General features: G+C 50.2%; 1 protein-coding gene across 1 annotated transcript; it reads right to left on the reverse strand.

Moving 5' to 3' along the window:
- Nucleotides 1–9,870: 9,870 nt before the first annotated feature.
- HOXB4 (homeobox B4) lies at nt 9,871–12,731 on the reverse strand. Its single transcript, XM_013954608.2, has 3 exons — nt 12,545–12,731; nt 12,018–12,444; nt 9,871–11,283 (listed from the first exon to the last, which is right to left on the reverse strand). The coding sequence occupies exons 1-3, from the start codon at nt 12,569–12,571 to the stop codon at nt 10,967–10,969; spliced, it is 771 nt and encodes a 256-aa protein (XP_013810062.1). The 5' UTR covers nt 12,572–12,731; the 3' UTR covers nt 9,871–10,966.
- Between the last annotated feature and the right edge of the window lie 481 nt (nt 12,732–13,212).

Genomic DNA, 13,212 nt, shown 5'->3' on the forward strand with positions numbered 1-13,212 from the left:
GAAATGCGGTTATTGCCTTTTATTTCTTCCGCCTCTCTCTCTTCTCCTGTCCCTCCTCCCGACCAAAAAAGAAAGAGAAAACTTCAAAGGAAATCGTCACCGTTTCCAACCTTTTGCCTATTTAACTGAAAAGCAACAAGACTCTTCCCTTTTGTCTTGACTGCGAGTAAATCGTGTTCAGCTCCTTTTCCACATAGTAAAGTGAAGCAGCATAATTTGCACCGGCTCTGGTGTTGTCAGCGGCTCCTGAGGCCTGCGTCGCGCGGTTGCTTCGGGTGCAAACCCCTTGCGCGGGGCGTACGGCCCCCTTTGCTCTTGTTTCAGCAGCTTCGCTTTAACAGCGAGCTTTGCTGCAAAGCAGCGGCTCGGCGCGGAGCTGTGCCAGCGCAGGCGACCGCAGCACGGCGATTCCCCCGCTTCCCCCGGGAAGCCGCTTCCCCAAAACTCTGCTCCGGAATAAGGCGAATAACGGCGCTGCCCGGCCCTGCGCGCCGCAGCAGCGAGCGCCCGCCCCGCGCCCGCGCCCCGCTCCGCCCGCGCCCCGCTCCGCGCTAAGCTACAGGTCTCTGCATCCGCCTCCTTGCTGCTCTGCGCTGCTCCGCTCGCTGGCCTCCGCGCCTTGCGGCTCTCGCCCTCCGCGATGCTTTGATCTTAAATAACTCTCCCCTACCGCCTGCAATAAATTATGAATTAAGGTGATGTTGGCTCATATTTACAACGTTAATAGCTTCCTCTTTGGGAAAAGATAGGGTAGGAGAGAGGACGGGAGGGAGAGATTTCTTTGGGGATGAGTATGTGATAAACACGGATTCGCTGTGAGCTGATAGACCGGGAACTTCTGAAGAGATGACAGGCAAGAAGAAAAGCTCATTGCAAATAAATTAATGAAACAGCACTTGCTCGAGCTACTTAAGATAGATTGTTTTCTCTTCCCTTTTTTTTAATACCATTTCTGTCATTTGTAACTATAATGCGCAATATTCCAAGCTCTATTTTTTTTCGAAATATTCCGTTTCAGCGAGTTAGTAAAGAAATACAGCTAAAAACAACGGTAAGAAACGATTTGCTCGTTAAATCAGCGGGTGTAGGGGAGCAGCGAAGTTGTTGTACGGCTGGGCAGAATGACGCGGTGGTGAGCGGCAGCGGCGGGGGATGCGCGGGGGATGCGCGGGGCAGGGGCTTCTGCGGCTGCTGCCCCGGGTTTCCCCTCCCAAACCTGACCTAAACGAAGCCCTTCGCCTTGGGCGGCCGCTAATCGCGAGTTTTTGGTGAGGATGGGGCTGAAAAAGGTGCGGGGAGCAGAGAGGACCCCCTAAGCCTCGGGGAGTCCAGACAGAGCCGGGATCCGGGGCGGCGCTCGGGGCACGACGGGGCCCTTTCAGCCCCGATCCTGCCCCGAGCAAAGTATTGCAGCACCCAAACTCCTCTGCCTTGGTCCCCTCCCAAAGCCACCGGCGAGGGACGGCGGAGCGAGGGGCGATCCCTGCTTGAGCCCTTCCGCCAGGGTTAGGACTCCTGCCTGATCCGGGGTTCTGTGCTGCGTTTGGTGTCCTAACCCGGGTCTGTGAATCCCCTCCCGGGTCAGGGATCCTATCCTGGTTCTAGTTCTCTTATCCCGGGTCTGGGCTCCTAACCCGGCTCTGAGGATGCCCTCTCGGGTCTGGGGCTCTAATCCCGGATGTGGGCTCCTATCCCAGGTCTGGGGATCCCCTCCCTGCTCTGCGGCGCTATCCCGAGGCCGGAGCTCCTATCCCGGCGCTGAGCATCCCCCCTCGGGCTGGGGAGGCAGTGCCCAGGGGCCAGGGCTGCGTCCTCAGCAGGAAGGTTTGGCCACACCGCGCCCCGCAGCCCTCCGCCAGCCCAGCTCCTCCCGACAGCTGATAACTAAACGCTCGCCCAATGCTGTCTGGACCGGGGCGAAATAAAGCGCCGGGTACCGAGGGAGCCAGAGGCGGATGCCGCCCGCGGCGTGGGGCTGCGGGTGGCTCCCCGCACGGAGCCCGCACTCTGCCGGGCATCGCCGCAGCAGCCCGGCCGCAAAGGGCCGCTTTCCCACGCTCAAAATTTCAAGCCTATAGAAAAAAAATAAAAATACAACAGAATATACAAAATAAGATGCAGCAAAATAAAATGCAACGAAATCCAGTGCAGTAAAATTTAATGAAATGAAATGCAGCCCAATAAAATGCTGTAAGTGCCCTGCATCCTTTGGAAGCCGACAATTTAAATTAATACGGGGCTTGACAGAGAATGATGCTGTATTTCTGGCTCAGTCGTCGTCCCTGGATCTCCCTTAATATTTAATGAAAGTCACTGAGTTGCTCTAATTTTGCTACATAAAGGTTTACACTAGCAGACAGAGTTAAATATCACCGCTCTGGTGGTGTTAGACTTGGCTGGCGAGCAGAGGGGAGGAAAGGGAAAGGAAACGAGGGAGAAAAAAGCGGTGAATTCTCATTCGAGAATCCGGTGCGAACATTTAATCTTTGCTCCTGTTGTCAGTTTTATTGACTCCTCGCATGTTGGAGCTTGTAAAATATTTAAAAACGCCATCTCCCACTTCCTCCTTCCCTTTCAACACTCCCGGTTAGGACCAATTTGGTCCAGTTTGGAGATGGGAGGGGAGGGCAGTGCGTGACTCCTGACCTCCCATTTTCCGCGGAGGATGCGCTCCCCGCGCTGACATTAAAGCAGGTAACGGTGCCCCCCCCGTTTAGGACACATGTCTTGTCCCCGAAGCCTGGTCTTCACTGCCGTAGCTCCGTGGGTTGAAAGGAAATTTCGTGTTAAAGCTCAGCTGTATTTTGCATAGTCAGTAATCACCACAAAGGTAACAGCTGCCGGCCAGGTTCTGCTATTATTTAAGCCTGTTTGCTACTACTGTTACTCCTTGGAGTTCTGCTTTTCCTGAGGAAAATAACAGGCCTGGACTCCTAAATATAAAGGCATTCCTGAGAGCACCTTCTCCAACTTTCCTCATAAGAACATTATCCTCTATCTCTTCATCCATCATCATCACAGTCTTAGCAAGATCACGGCGCTAGAAAGCCCTGCAAACTTATCCTACTGGTATAAAAGAACAACGAAGTACCCGCAAAGAGTTTATTCCCCTTTTCTGTTGTTGTCAATGGTGGGTGGTTATAAAGCCTGTAGACAATCAGCCTTCTGATGGAGCCCCATAATATTGTCCAAGTTACCTTAGATACCTATTGTTCTGTTTTCCCTGAGCAAACTTCCTCTTCTGCTTGTGCCCAGATCCGCGTCTCTCGCAGAGACACGCTACCTTTCAGCCTTCCTGTTGCAATTCAGTTTCTCTTTCTAAGTCCGATTTTTGTGTTTGATTTACAATGGGACACCTCCAGCAATCGCCTCGTTTTACTAAAGCGAGCCATCAACCTGTGCCTGTATTCCGATGAGGAGCCCTTCTGCCGAGAGATGGGATGGGGAATAGGGAACTGGGGGAGAACTTGGTACAAAATGACTTATCGTTGGTAAAGGGATGCTGCAACATAGGACTCCAAGCTGTAATTTTTATATTAAGGTCGTGCACTTTTACTAGGTTTATATGCCAATGAGGCGTTCCCGGTTTACCAAATTTATACAAATCTCTCCTTAATTGGTAATCACAGATGCTGTAATTTAAGACCCCCAGCTACAGAGCTTTCATATTAGCTGCTGATCTATTACTGTAAATCGTCTGAAATAATCAACTCCAGGGAGTGGGGTAGAGAGAGATCCTCGCTCTAAAATATCATCGCTTGCACATCATTTTCACTCGAGAAATGATTTATCTTGGACACCACTATAAACAACACAACTCTCTCACAAACACACACACAATGGCAGCCGCACTGCTGCTGACATGTTTATTGTAATAAATCAAGAAAGGGGGAAGAAAAAAAAGGTTGCGAGGAGAGAGAGAGAGGGAGAGAGAGAGAGAGGAATATTCCTAAAAATATCAATGAAATGCCTCGATGGGTATAAACACACATACCACCATGTGAAGAGAAATGGGAGGAAATGAAGACGGCTATTTGTCACATTTTACGACAATAACATTAATAACAAACAATAAATTTACATGGACATATAGACACGCTAGGAATTGGGAAGCCCCTGCTACTTACAATAATCCAGCCCTCGGCGTGGCTTCTTGGTTCCTGAGAATTGTTTTATTGCAGACTCCTCTCTCTCTCTCTCTCTCTCTCCCCCTCTCTCTCTTTCTCTCCCCCTCTTTCTCTCTCTCTCTCTTTCTCTCTCTTTTTTTTCCTCAGCTATAGGCTTGTTTTTTAAAGGACAGTTGAATTTCACGTCAGACACAAGGAGACCATGTCTGCGATTTTCCTGACGAATACATATCTATTCTGCAACCTCTGCATTAATTATTTAATGAATCACGTGATGTGGAAGGGGGAAGGGGGTCTTTCAGTTTCATACTCAAAGGACCACTGTGACCTTCCACCGGAACAGTATTTTTTTTAAATAAGTTTCGAATGGAACCAAGCTTTCTAGATCTACCGACATGCACACTCTCTCCACGGCTATTTCTGCAGCTGCCTGGGCAGCCTGGCACAGCCGTGTGAACATGTGATGTGTATGTGCACAGGGCAATCACCTCTAATCTACTTGGCTATTAAAGCACTCTGGGTTAGGTTTATTTCCCCATCTCCTCTCTTGTCTGGAGTTGAGTCTATTTAAACACTTTTCTAAACCTTTCTTGGATGTTGACTTGCTGGACCTTGGCTTAGTTAAGACACATAATGTTTTTTTTTCTCCCCCCACACTGAGATTTTATTACAATCTTGTACTGAATAGCACGACTGTTTCAGAGTCAAAACTAACTGAGAATATTTATACTCCTGGATGCACATTTTTAAGAGCTCCCCCCTCCCTTCTCCTTACTACAAGGCCTTTTCTCCCCGCTACTGTTATTGTTCGGCTGGCCTTTATTGCATTAAAAAAAAAAAATCAAATTTTGACTCTGAAGAGAGCTGCCAAGTACAAGGATCCTGGGGGAAAAAAAAAAAAGGCATGAGCAACAAAGGGAGCGCTGAGAAGGGCAGGAGCAGCGGGCTCCGGAGGGAGCGGGCTCCGGAGGGAGCGGCGGGGCCAGCGCTTCCCTGGCGCACAGCGGTGCGCGCCGGCCCGCGGGGAGCCCCGCACGCGCGGGCGGGGCGCGCGGGACACCGCGCCTCGCGGGGAGCCGGTGCCGGGAGGAAAACGCCGGCTCGCCCCGCTGCCTCCGCCGCAGCCCCGGCCAGGCGGCTCCCGGTGCGGAGGGGCGCGCTGCCGCCGCGGACAATAGCGCGGCCGCGCAAAACAGCGCGGGCACCGGCGGAGGCGCGGCGGGGCCGAGGAGGCCTAGGGCGCCCCGGAGCCCCCGCTCTCGCCCGGAGGGGTACAACGAGAGCGGGGCTGGGCGAAATGCCCCCTCCCCGCAGGGCCAGGGGCAGCTCGCATCAAAGCCAGAATTAACGCGGAACCCCGAAAGCGTTTATGCCCCGTGTAAGCAGAAGCTGCAGGGTGGGAAGAAGAGCTCTGCCCGGCTGGGAAGAAACGAGTTGTGAAGCTCACCGCTTTGAAAAGATCTCGATTATTTTTGAATCGATTTTATCGAGTGAAAGTGGTTGTAGGAAGAGAGAGGTTTGGCTCAAGGTGTGGTAGGAAGTGGGGGAAAATAAGATAAAAAAGGGGCTCTCCGGGAAGGTCCCTTGTTGGAGGAGCCACAGGAGAGAGGAAACTTCGCCGCTCTCGGAGGGACCAGGAGGGTTTTTATGGGAACCTCAGGGCACGGGCGGCCAATTCAGAAGCCGCAACTTTCGCCTCAGTACAACCACTTCTTTTTTTCTTAGTAATAAAACGAAGTGTCTCTGTGAATGCAGCGGGTTAGAAGAACCCCAGACCGACCCCAGCCAACAAACCGAGAAAATACCCTCTCTCCACCTCCGCTGGCATTTTGGGTTTGTTTCATGCAAAAGAAGCACCAATTTCGTTAAAAAAAAGCTCCCAGTTCAAAGGGTAGGAAATGCGGCCATAAACAGCGGCTTCACCCTCCGAGGTGCCGTGATCAAAGCCGTTTTCTTTCTAAAGATAAAATGAACGTTTATATAGTGAGAAAGCGAGATTGATTTACGGATTTAAACACGCCGTTCTTATTGCGGATCATAAATCTGTCACAGATGCTGTTGGGGCTGAGAAACTCCCCAACTGCTCTCCTCACAGAGGCGCTTTTAAAGGCAACCCAGCACTATAGCGGGGCTGAACACTTCCACGGGCAGAAACAATCCTCTGCTTCATAGATACACATACACACGCATATGTATACACACATACAGGCATATACATATATATGACGATTTCCTCCCCTCCTCTCTCCTGCTCTCAAATAAATAAATCTCAGTGGGCCGTAGGGGTTGGATTACTCGCTTTCGCGCTCGTACAAGAGCCGTTTTTGTCCAGTTTTGGGACCAGGAGGACACAAAGGGGTTCGGCAGCCAAGCGAGGGCCGCTGGCTGCGGGGCCCGGCTGGGATGGGGGTCCCGGGCCGCCCCTGCCTTCCCCTCCGCCAGCCCGGGGGTCTCGCCCGCGCCGCCCCGCGCAGCCCCGCGCAGCCCCGGCCCGGCAGCCGGGCACAGAGAGGCTTTTGAGAGGGCCGCGGGCAGGGGCGAAGCGGGAGGAGGCGCGGGGGGAGGGCAGGACGGAGGGAGGGGGAGAGGGACTCTCGGAAACAAAGGAATTTCTGAAAATGAGAGGGGAGATGAGACGCGGGACGAGGAAAAGCGGCTGCGTCGGGCTGGGGTGGATTTTTTGTTTGGTTGGTTGGTTGGGGTCCTTTTTTTAATGATTTTTGTAAAGCAAACCGAGGATCAGAGTCAGCTCTGCAAAGACAAATCACAGCCTCTCTGACTCTAGATAACCAAACGCCTTTCTGTCTCTCTTTCTTTCTCCCGTTCTGTCTTTCTTTCTCACAAAGACACTAACAAACAGCCAAAGCATTTTGTGCCTTGAAGTTAAGTAGAGGAAATAAAAGAGGGGACAGAGTCTATCGGGCCTGGACTCGAAAATAGAACGATTAAGCCATTATAAGCAGAAATATTACACCCTTATAGGTGTATATTCTCTTATTCTCCATTCCTTCCTTCCTTCCACCCTTTTCTCCCCGTGTCCATTCCCCTCTCACATGGCAAAAAAAAAAAAAAAAAAAAGCACCGCTAGGAAACAGGCGGGACCAGGCGGCTTGGGACGAGCCGGGCAGAGCGACTCCCGCACACGCAAAGTTTTGCTGAACTCCGTCCGCTCCGTGCTGGAAATGTTCCCCAGCACAATGTCCAGCCTTGGAAAGGTCAAGGGGTTTGAGAGGTCAGTCCGTGGCTATAATACACAGCTAATCGCCTAGAAAACGTGTCCTCTGCGTGAACTCTATCCCTCGATCGGTGCTTGCAAGCTCTGAATTTTACCTCCCCAAATTCCACCCCCCCCCCCGCCCTCGGCATCCCCGCAAGGCGCAAAATGCGAGGTACCGAGCGCGTCCTCCGCCCGGGACCTCCGAGACCCCTAACCCCCCACCCCGTACTCGCCCCCCCCGGGCACCCGGCGCCCTCGGGACACCCGACCCCCCCCGGGACAAGCCGGCCCCCCGCTCTCTGCAGCGGCCTGAGCCCTTCGGGACTCTCCTCGCTGCAAAAGCCTCCAAAACCCTTCCCGGGCGGGGGTGACACGGGCACGGAGATCCTGCTCGTACAAAAGAAAAAAAAAGGGGGAGGAAGGGGGCTAAACCCCCCCCAAAACGAGCGCCAGTCCCCCAGCCGCCGCGCCCCGTGCAGCCGCGGAGCAGAGCTCTCCTCCTGCTCGGGCGAGCCGGGAGCATCCACACCACAAAGCCGAGAGCGAAGCCGCCCCTCGCTGCACGTAACCCGCCTGCAAACTTTCTTTGCTCGCTCCCTTCGCTCACATCGGTCAAAATAAAACGAGAAAACAGAAGGAAAACCCCGCAAAAGAATTCACGTGTTGTTTTTCTTTCTGTCTTTTTTTTTTCCCCGAGCTTTCTCGTGAAAGGAGGCAATAAAACGATCAGAAATGCATGCCAAGAGACCAGCTCTGTTACCTGGTTCGCTCCCACATCCTTTTTCCAACGCCCCAGAGACGGCCCTCATGGTTTGGGTGGTTTCTTCCAAAGTGAGAGGTCTGGGGGAGGGGGTGGCTTGGGGGTTTTGGTTTTGTTTTTCTCCCCCAAAAATAAAGCTTTCACCTTTACGATCCAGATTTTATTATTAATATTATTATTTCCCCTGAAGATTCTTGTAGGACTCCGGGTGCTTTTTTCCCAACAGACGGTCTGCGGAGATTTGCTGTTGAATAACAATGGGAAAAGGATAAGTATTTAAAGAAAAGAAGTGATTAATGATTTTCTGTATAATTCTCGCATTTTTCTTGGCTTCTGTCTGCTTATAATGGCTGTGAACTTTTAGGTCCTATAGAAATCTTCTTTTCTCCCCCTTCTATTCTATTCATACTTTCCAGCTTTGATTTGGTTCTATAGAACCTGCATTCCTAGAAGCATATGCTTTTTTTAAGAACTATTTTTGCCATTCTTAGAAGCACTATCTTGAAAATAGCACCCTCTTTACAGCCACAGCAGATCAAAGGAAAAACATTAAAATAAAATGCAACAACAAAACCACCCCAACCTCAGGCATTACAATAAAATACAGCCCTTGCCACCCTCTCTGGGGGGGAAAAAAAGAAGAAACTTTAAAGGTTTCCAGTTGCTACCTCTAAAAATGTGATAGTTAACCAAAAATGCTTTCATAAATCCATTTCTTCTGCATCAGAATGTGTAACAAATCTATATCATGTGACTACATTAATATTATTTTAAAGTATTAAAATGTCAATAGAAAGAAAAATATAACGGCCTTTTGTTTGAGGTGGGGGAAGGGCTACTTCTGAAGGCACTTTATTTGCAAGGTGGTCGTGCAGTGACTTACTACAAATGAAGGAATAGCACATAAACACACTCTGACTTAAAATATTTCAGGCCCTGCCTTTGTTTCTGGATAATGCGGTGGAATATTTCGGTGCTAATGGGGGGTCTCCGAGAATTCCATAAACATTGAACAAATAAGCCAAAGCCATTTTTTTAGAGGCAAGTATAAGAAAATGATTATTTTCTTCAGATGGTGTGGAGGCCTTCCCCCCCTGCACCACCATCACCACCACCCCCCGCTCACAATAGTCTTTTTCTTATATTTGTAACTTAGAACTGGAATGTTATTTCGTCCTGAACAGTATTTTCGATACTTTCTATGAGAAAGAAAATGAAAATTAATACAAGAGCTGCGGCTCACAAAAGAAGCCATTTGTCTTCTTGATTATCTATTTGCTTGTCAGGCTATGAGCTATCGCAGGAGCCAGCTCCTTTGTAATATAAAAATACACAGAAAACCTGCAAACACCGAGAAACATCTGTGCAAAAATTAGACTCATTAATGCATTAACTACCTCGGAGAAGGAGTTTTTTTTTTAAATCAAGAAGTCTCTCTAGAGAAATACAACGCTACATCCATTCTTTAAAGCAAAGCAAAGCACTAATGACTACCTCTGTTTTGTCTGAAACCAGTTTGGGAAGAGCATATTAATATAAGCTTAGAACAAATAAATCATAATATGTAAGGCTTAGCAGTACTTAAGGCTGATACACCCCATAGTCAAACATCTTTTGTTTTCATTAGAGAGTTGAGGCCGTGCCATTGACAACAGAAATCCCAGTTCCAAAGTAACGTGCTTTTTAATTCAAAATTTTAAAAAATCTGTTTTTTTTTTCTCAGCAGAACAAAAATAATGATAATAAAAAAAAACACACAGGGTCGGTTTCACAATGAAAAATTTATTTCCACTGACGGGTTTCTCCCCTGCTATGTACAAGTAGGCGCGGACACGACGAAGGACAAAAGGAGGCGGCGGGGCCGCGCGAGGGGGCCCGGCGGCTCCGCGCCCGCGGCCAAGCGGGCCGAGACCTCGGGCACCGGGACGCGGCCGCCGAGGGGCCCCTCGCCGCCCGCCCTCGCTTCACAGCCTCGGCGCAAAGCCGGGCCTTTCTCCTCGCGGAAACCCTTCTCCCCGCTGGGCCGCGGACTTGCGTTCGGGTGGCACCGTTTACCGTCAAGTTTCTAAACTAAACGTCTCTTTCCCCTCTTCCCTCCCCACCCTCCCCTCCCCAGACTCGCGAGTGAAGTAATTAACCTGCCGGACTCAAAAATGGCAGGGGGGGGCCTGCCTAAGTGTGCGTTCTCTCGGTTTCTTTGTCCACCACCCACTTAACATAATTTTACTTTGTTTTAGTGGTTCCCTCCTCCCCCACCCTGGGCTGCACGATCATCACAGTATCCGAGATCTCTTCAGTCCCCACGGTCCTTGTAAAACACGGAGCAGACGGGGATTTTTTGTTGGGTTTGTTCTTTTTCTCCACCGCAGGGCTGTGCTAGAACTGCCGTGTCTTTGGGATGTCTGAATGGAAACTTTCGTTTTGTGGCTGGTAGGCGAGAAAAGAAAAAAGGAGGAAAAAAAAAGGGGGGGGGATCCAGTTCGTCTTGAAGAAACTGAGCCTCATTTATTAAAGTGAACGCTGGTTGTCGAGGTAATAGCAGACATAAGGTCCATCCTTTGTACGGGAGAGTAAACATGACAAATGGGGCAGAGCTTGGCGTGATTAAAGATGAAACAAGGATCCATCTTAGCCAAATCTGAAAACTACTATCTACAGCCTCCTTTTAATGGAAGAGAGGCACAACAGCACATCTCTGCTTTGTTGTAGCTGAGTCTCCCTCTGCTCCCCCTATAAATAAAGAGCACCCCTCCTTCCCTGGCTTCCTGGAGCATAAAAAAAAATTATCATGTGTTCCCTACACACACACACACACACCAGCTCACACCCACAAACACACACTCTCATCCATACAAGGAATAGTTATAGGCTGGTGGCTGGTCCATTGGATCGGTTTTGAGAACCTCCTTGTTGTATCTGCAGGCTGGCAGAGGAGTTGGAAGAATTAGACCTGATCTTGGTATTTGGTAACTTGTGATCTTTTTTCCATTTCATCCTCCTGTTCTGGAACCAGATTTTGATCTGGCGCTCGGAGAGGCAGAGGGAGTGGGCGATCTCGACCCTGCGCCTCCGGGTGAGATAGCGGTTATAGTGAAACTCCTTCTCCAGCTCCAGGACTTGCTGCCTGGTGTACGCTGTGCGGGAGCGTTTCGGTTCCCCTCCTGAGTAATTGGGGTTTACTGAACAAACACAAAGGAGGGAAAAAAAAAAGAGAAGAAGAAGAATTACTGAGCTGTTCCTTTTCCCCAAAAAAGCATCACACATTCTTTTGGTAGGGGGAATACTCAAAAAAATACACCACAAACCTTCTAAAAATATACCCAGAGCCTATCTCCAAATCTCCACCTCCATCCTCGTTGCTTGACGTATATTCCTGTTTTTATAAGGTCCCCTAGACACATTTTCCATGCCCTCTATGAGTGTGTGTGTGCTGCGTGTGTGTGTGCATATATGTGTGTGTGTATACATATATATATATACACACACACCCCTACATGAGCATCACTCTATTATCCCCAAATCTTTAAAGTTCCCCCTACGCACATACACACAGGCAAACACACGCTTCTTTTCATTAAATATCACACTAAAAAAAGGGGGAAGGGAAAATAGTAAAAGTTTACTCAACCCGCCACTTAAATACAAATTACGAAAACATAAAACTTAACTTATGAAGATTCAACAGCCATAAAAAAAGTAGCCTGCAAGAAATTGGAGGAGGATGGTAACAGAGACTTCAAAGGCACATGGCCAAGCAGAGCAATAAAAATTTATGGAGGATGTAATTATACCGCTCTGCAAACAGGCGATCGTAAATCTCCACGAATGGTTATTTTACAACTGGTGCAATAAGATTTCTACAAGACTTTGAGGTGCTACTTAGTATAAAGCAAAGCCACTTTAGTTCACTTACCCGTGCTTACATGGACTTTTTTCATCCAGGGGTAAACTACCGGCTCTTTGCACGAGGAATTAGAAGGGCTTTGGTTCAGAGAGTTTTGGCTGCAGGAGGGTGGCGGGCTGGGGGTGCCCGGCTCGCAGGGATGGTTTGGTTCAGAGAGGTGGCTCTGCAGTCCGGCAGGAGGATGGACATGACCCCGGGGGGATAACACCGCTGCTTGGTGGCCGGAGCTCTGACAGGACGAGTAGAGCTGCTCGTTGCAGGCTGACCGCGGCTGGTACATCGCTTCATGTTGGAAAGTGCTCTCTCGCCTCTGGCTGCTGTAATATTCCGGCGAGTGATTGGGAAGGTAATCGCTGTGGGAATACTCTTCACAGGGTGGGAACTTGGGGTCCACATAGTTGGAGTTGATCAAAAACGAGCTCATGGCCATTAATTTCTTAGAATTGCACACACGAAAAAAAAATATATATATCCTAAAATTTATTCCTGTCCCCCCCTTTACTCGTTTTCCTGTTTCGCGAAACCCTCCTACTTACTGTCAAGTGAACAAAGTTGGAGTCCATGTGACAGCACGGGCCAATGGCGAGGTGGCCTGCGATCCCCGGATAAGGAAATCTGCCCAGCACGGGCTCTCCCGGGGCCCCGAGCGTCCCCGGGGAGGCGGCCGGGGGCGCCCGCTCCCCTCCGGCCGCCCCCGGCCGCGGCGCCGCCGGGCCCCGCCGGCCCCCGCCGGGCCCGGGCTCGGCAGCGCCCCGCGGGCGAGAACCGGCCCCCCCGGCCCACCCCCCTCGGGGGTGTGTCCTGGCTGGGGGGGGGGGAAGACCGGGAAAAAAAAAGAAAAGAGAGAACAAAAAATTATTTTCGAGGGATTTGGGGCTGCGGATCACAATCGCTGCCCCGGCACATGATCCATGGCGATCCCTCCGGGTGGTGTTTGCATCTCATTCCTTGCTAAGGTGATACGAGCAGGGACATTGCGCCCCGAGCCTGGCAGAGATGAATAGGGCTTGTTTCGGATCGATAGAAAATTCATCAGCTAATTCGGGGTACCCGGTCTCCTAAATCACATTTAGCTGTGGCTTTAGATTGACTGTTTCCCACGCACGGATGGAAAAGGAGCCCGTCCTCCAAGCAAGGAATCAAGGACTTGATGAACAATTACAAAGAGACTTAACCTAAGTCCTGATGCATCTTCGCCTCGCCC

This window comes from Apteryx mantelli, chromosome 28, assembly GCF_036417845.1.
Source record: "Apteryx mantelli isolate bAptMan1 chromosome 28, bAptMan1.hap1, whole genome shotgun sequence".
NCBI lineage: Eukaryota > Metazoa > Chordata > Aves > Apterygiformes > Apterygidae > Apteryx > Apteryx mantelli.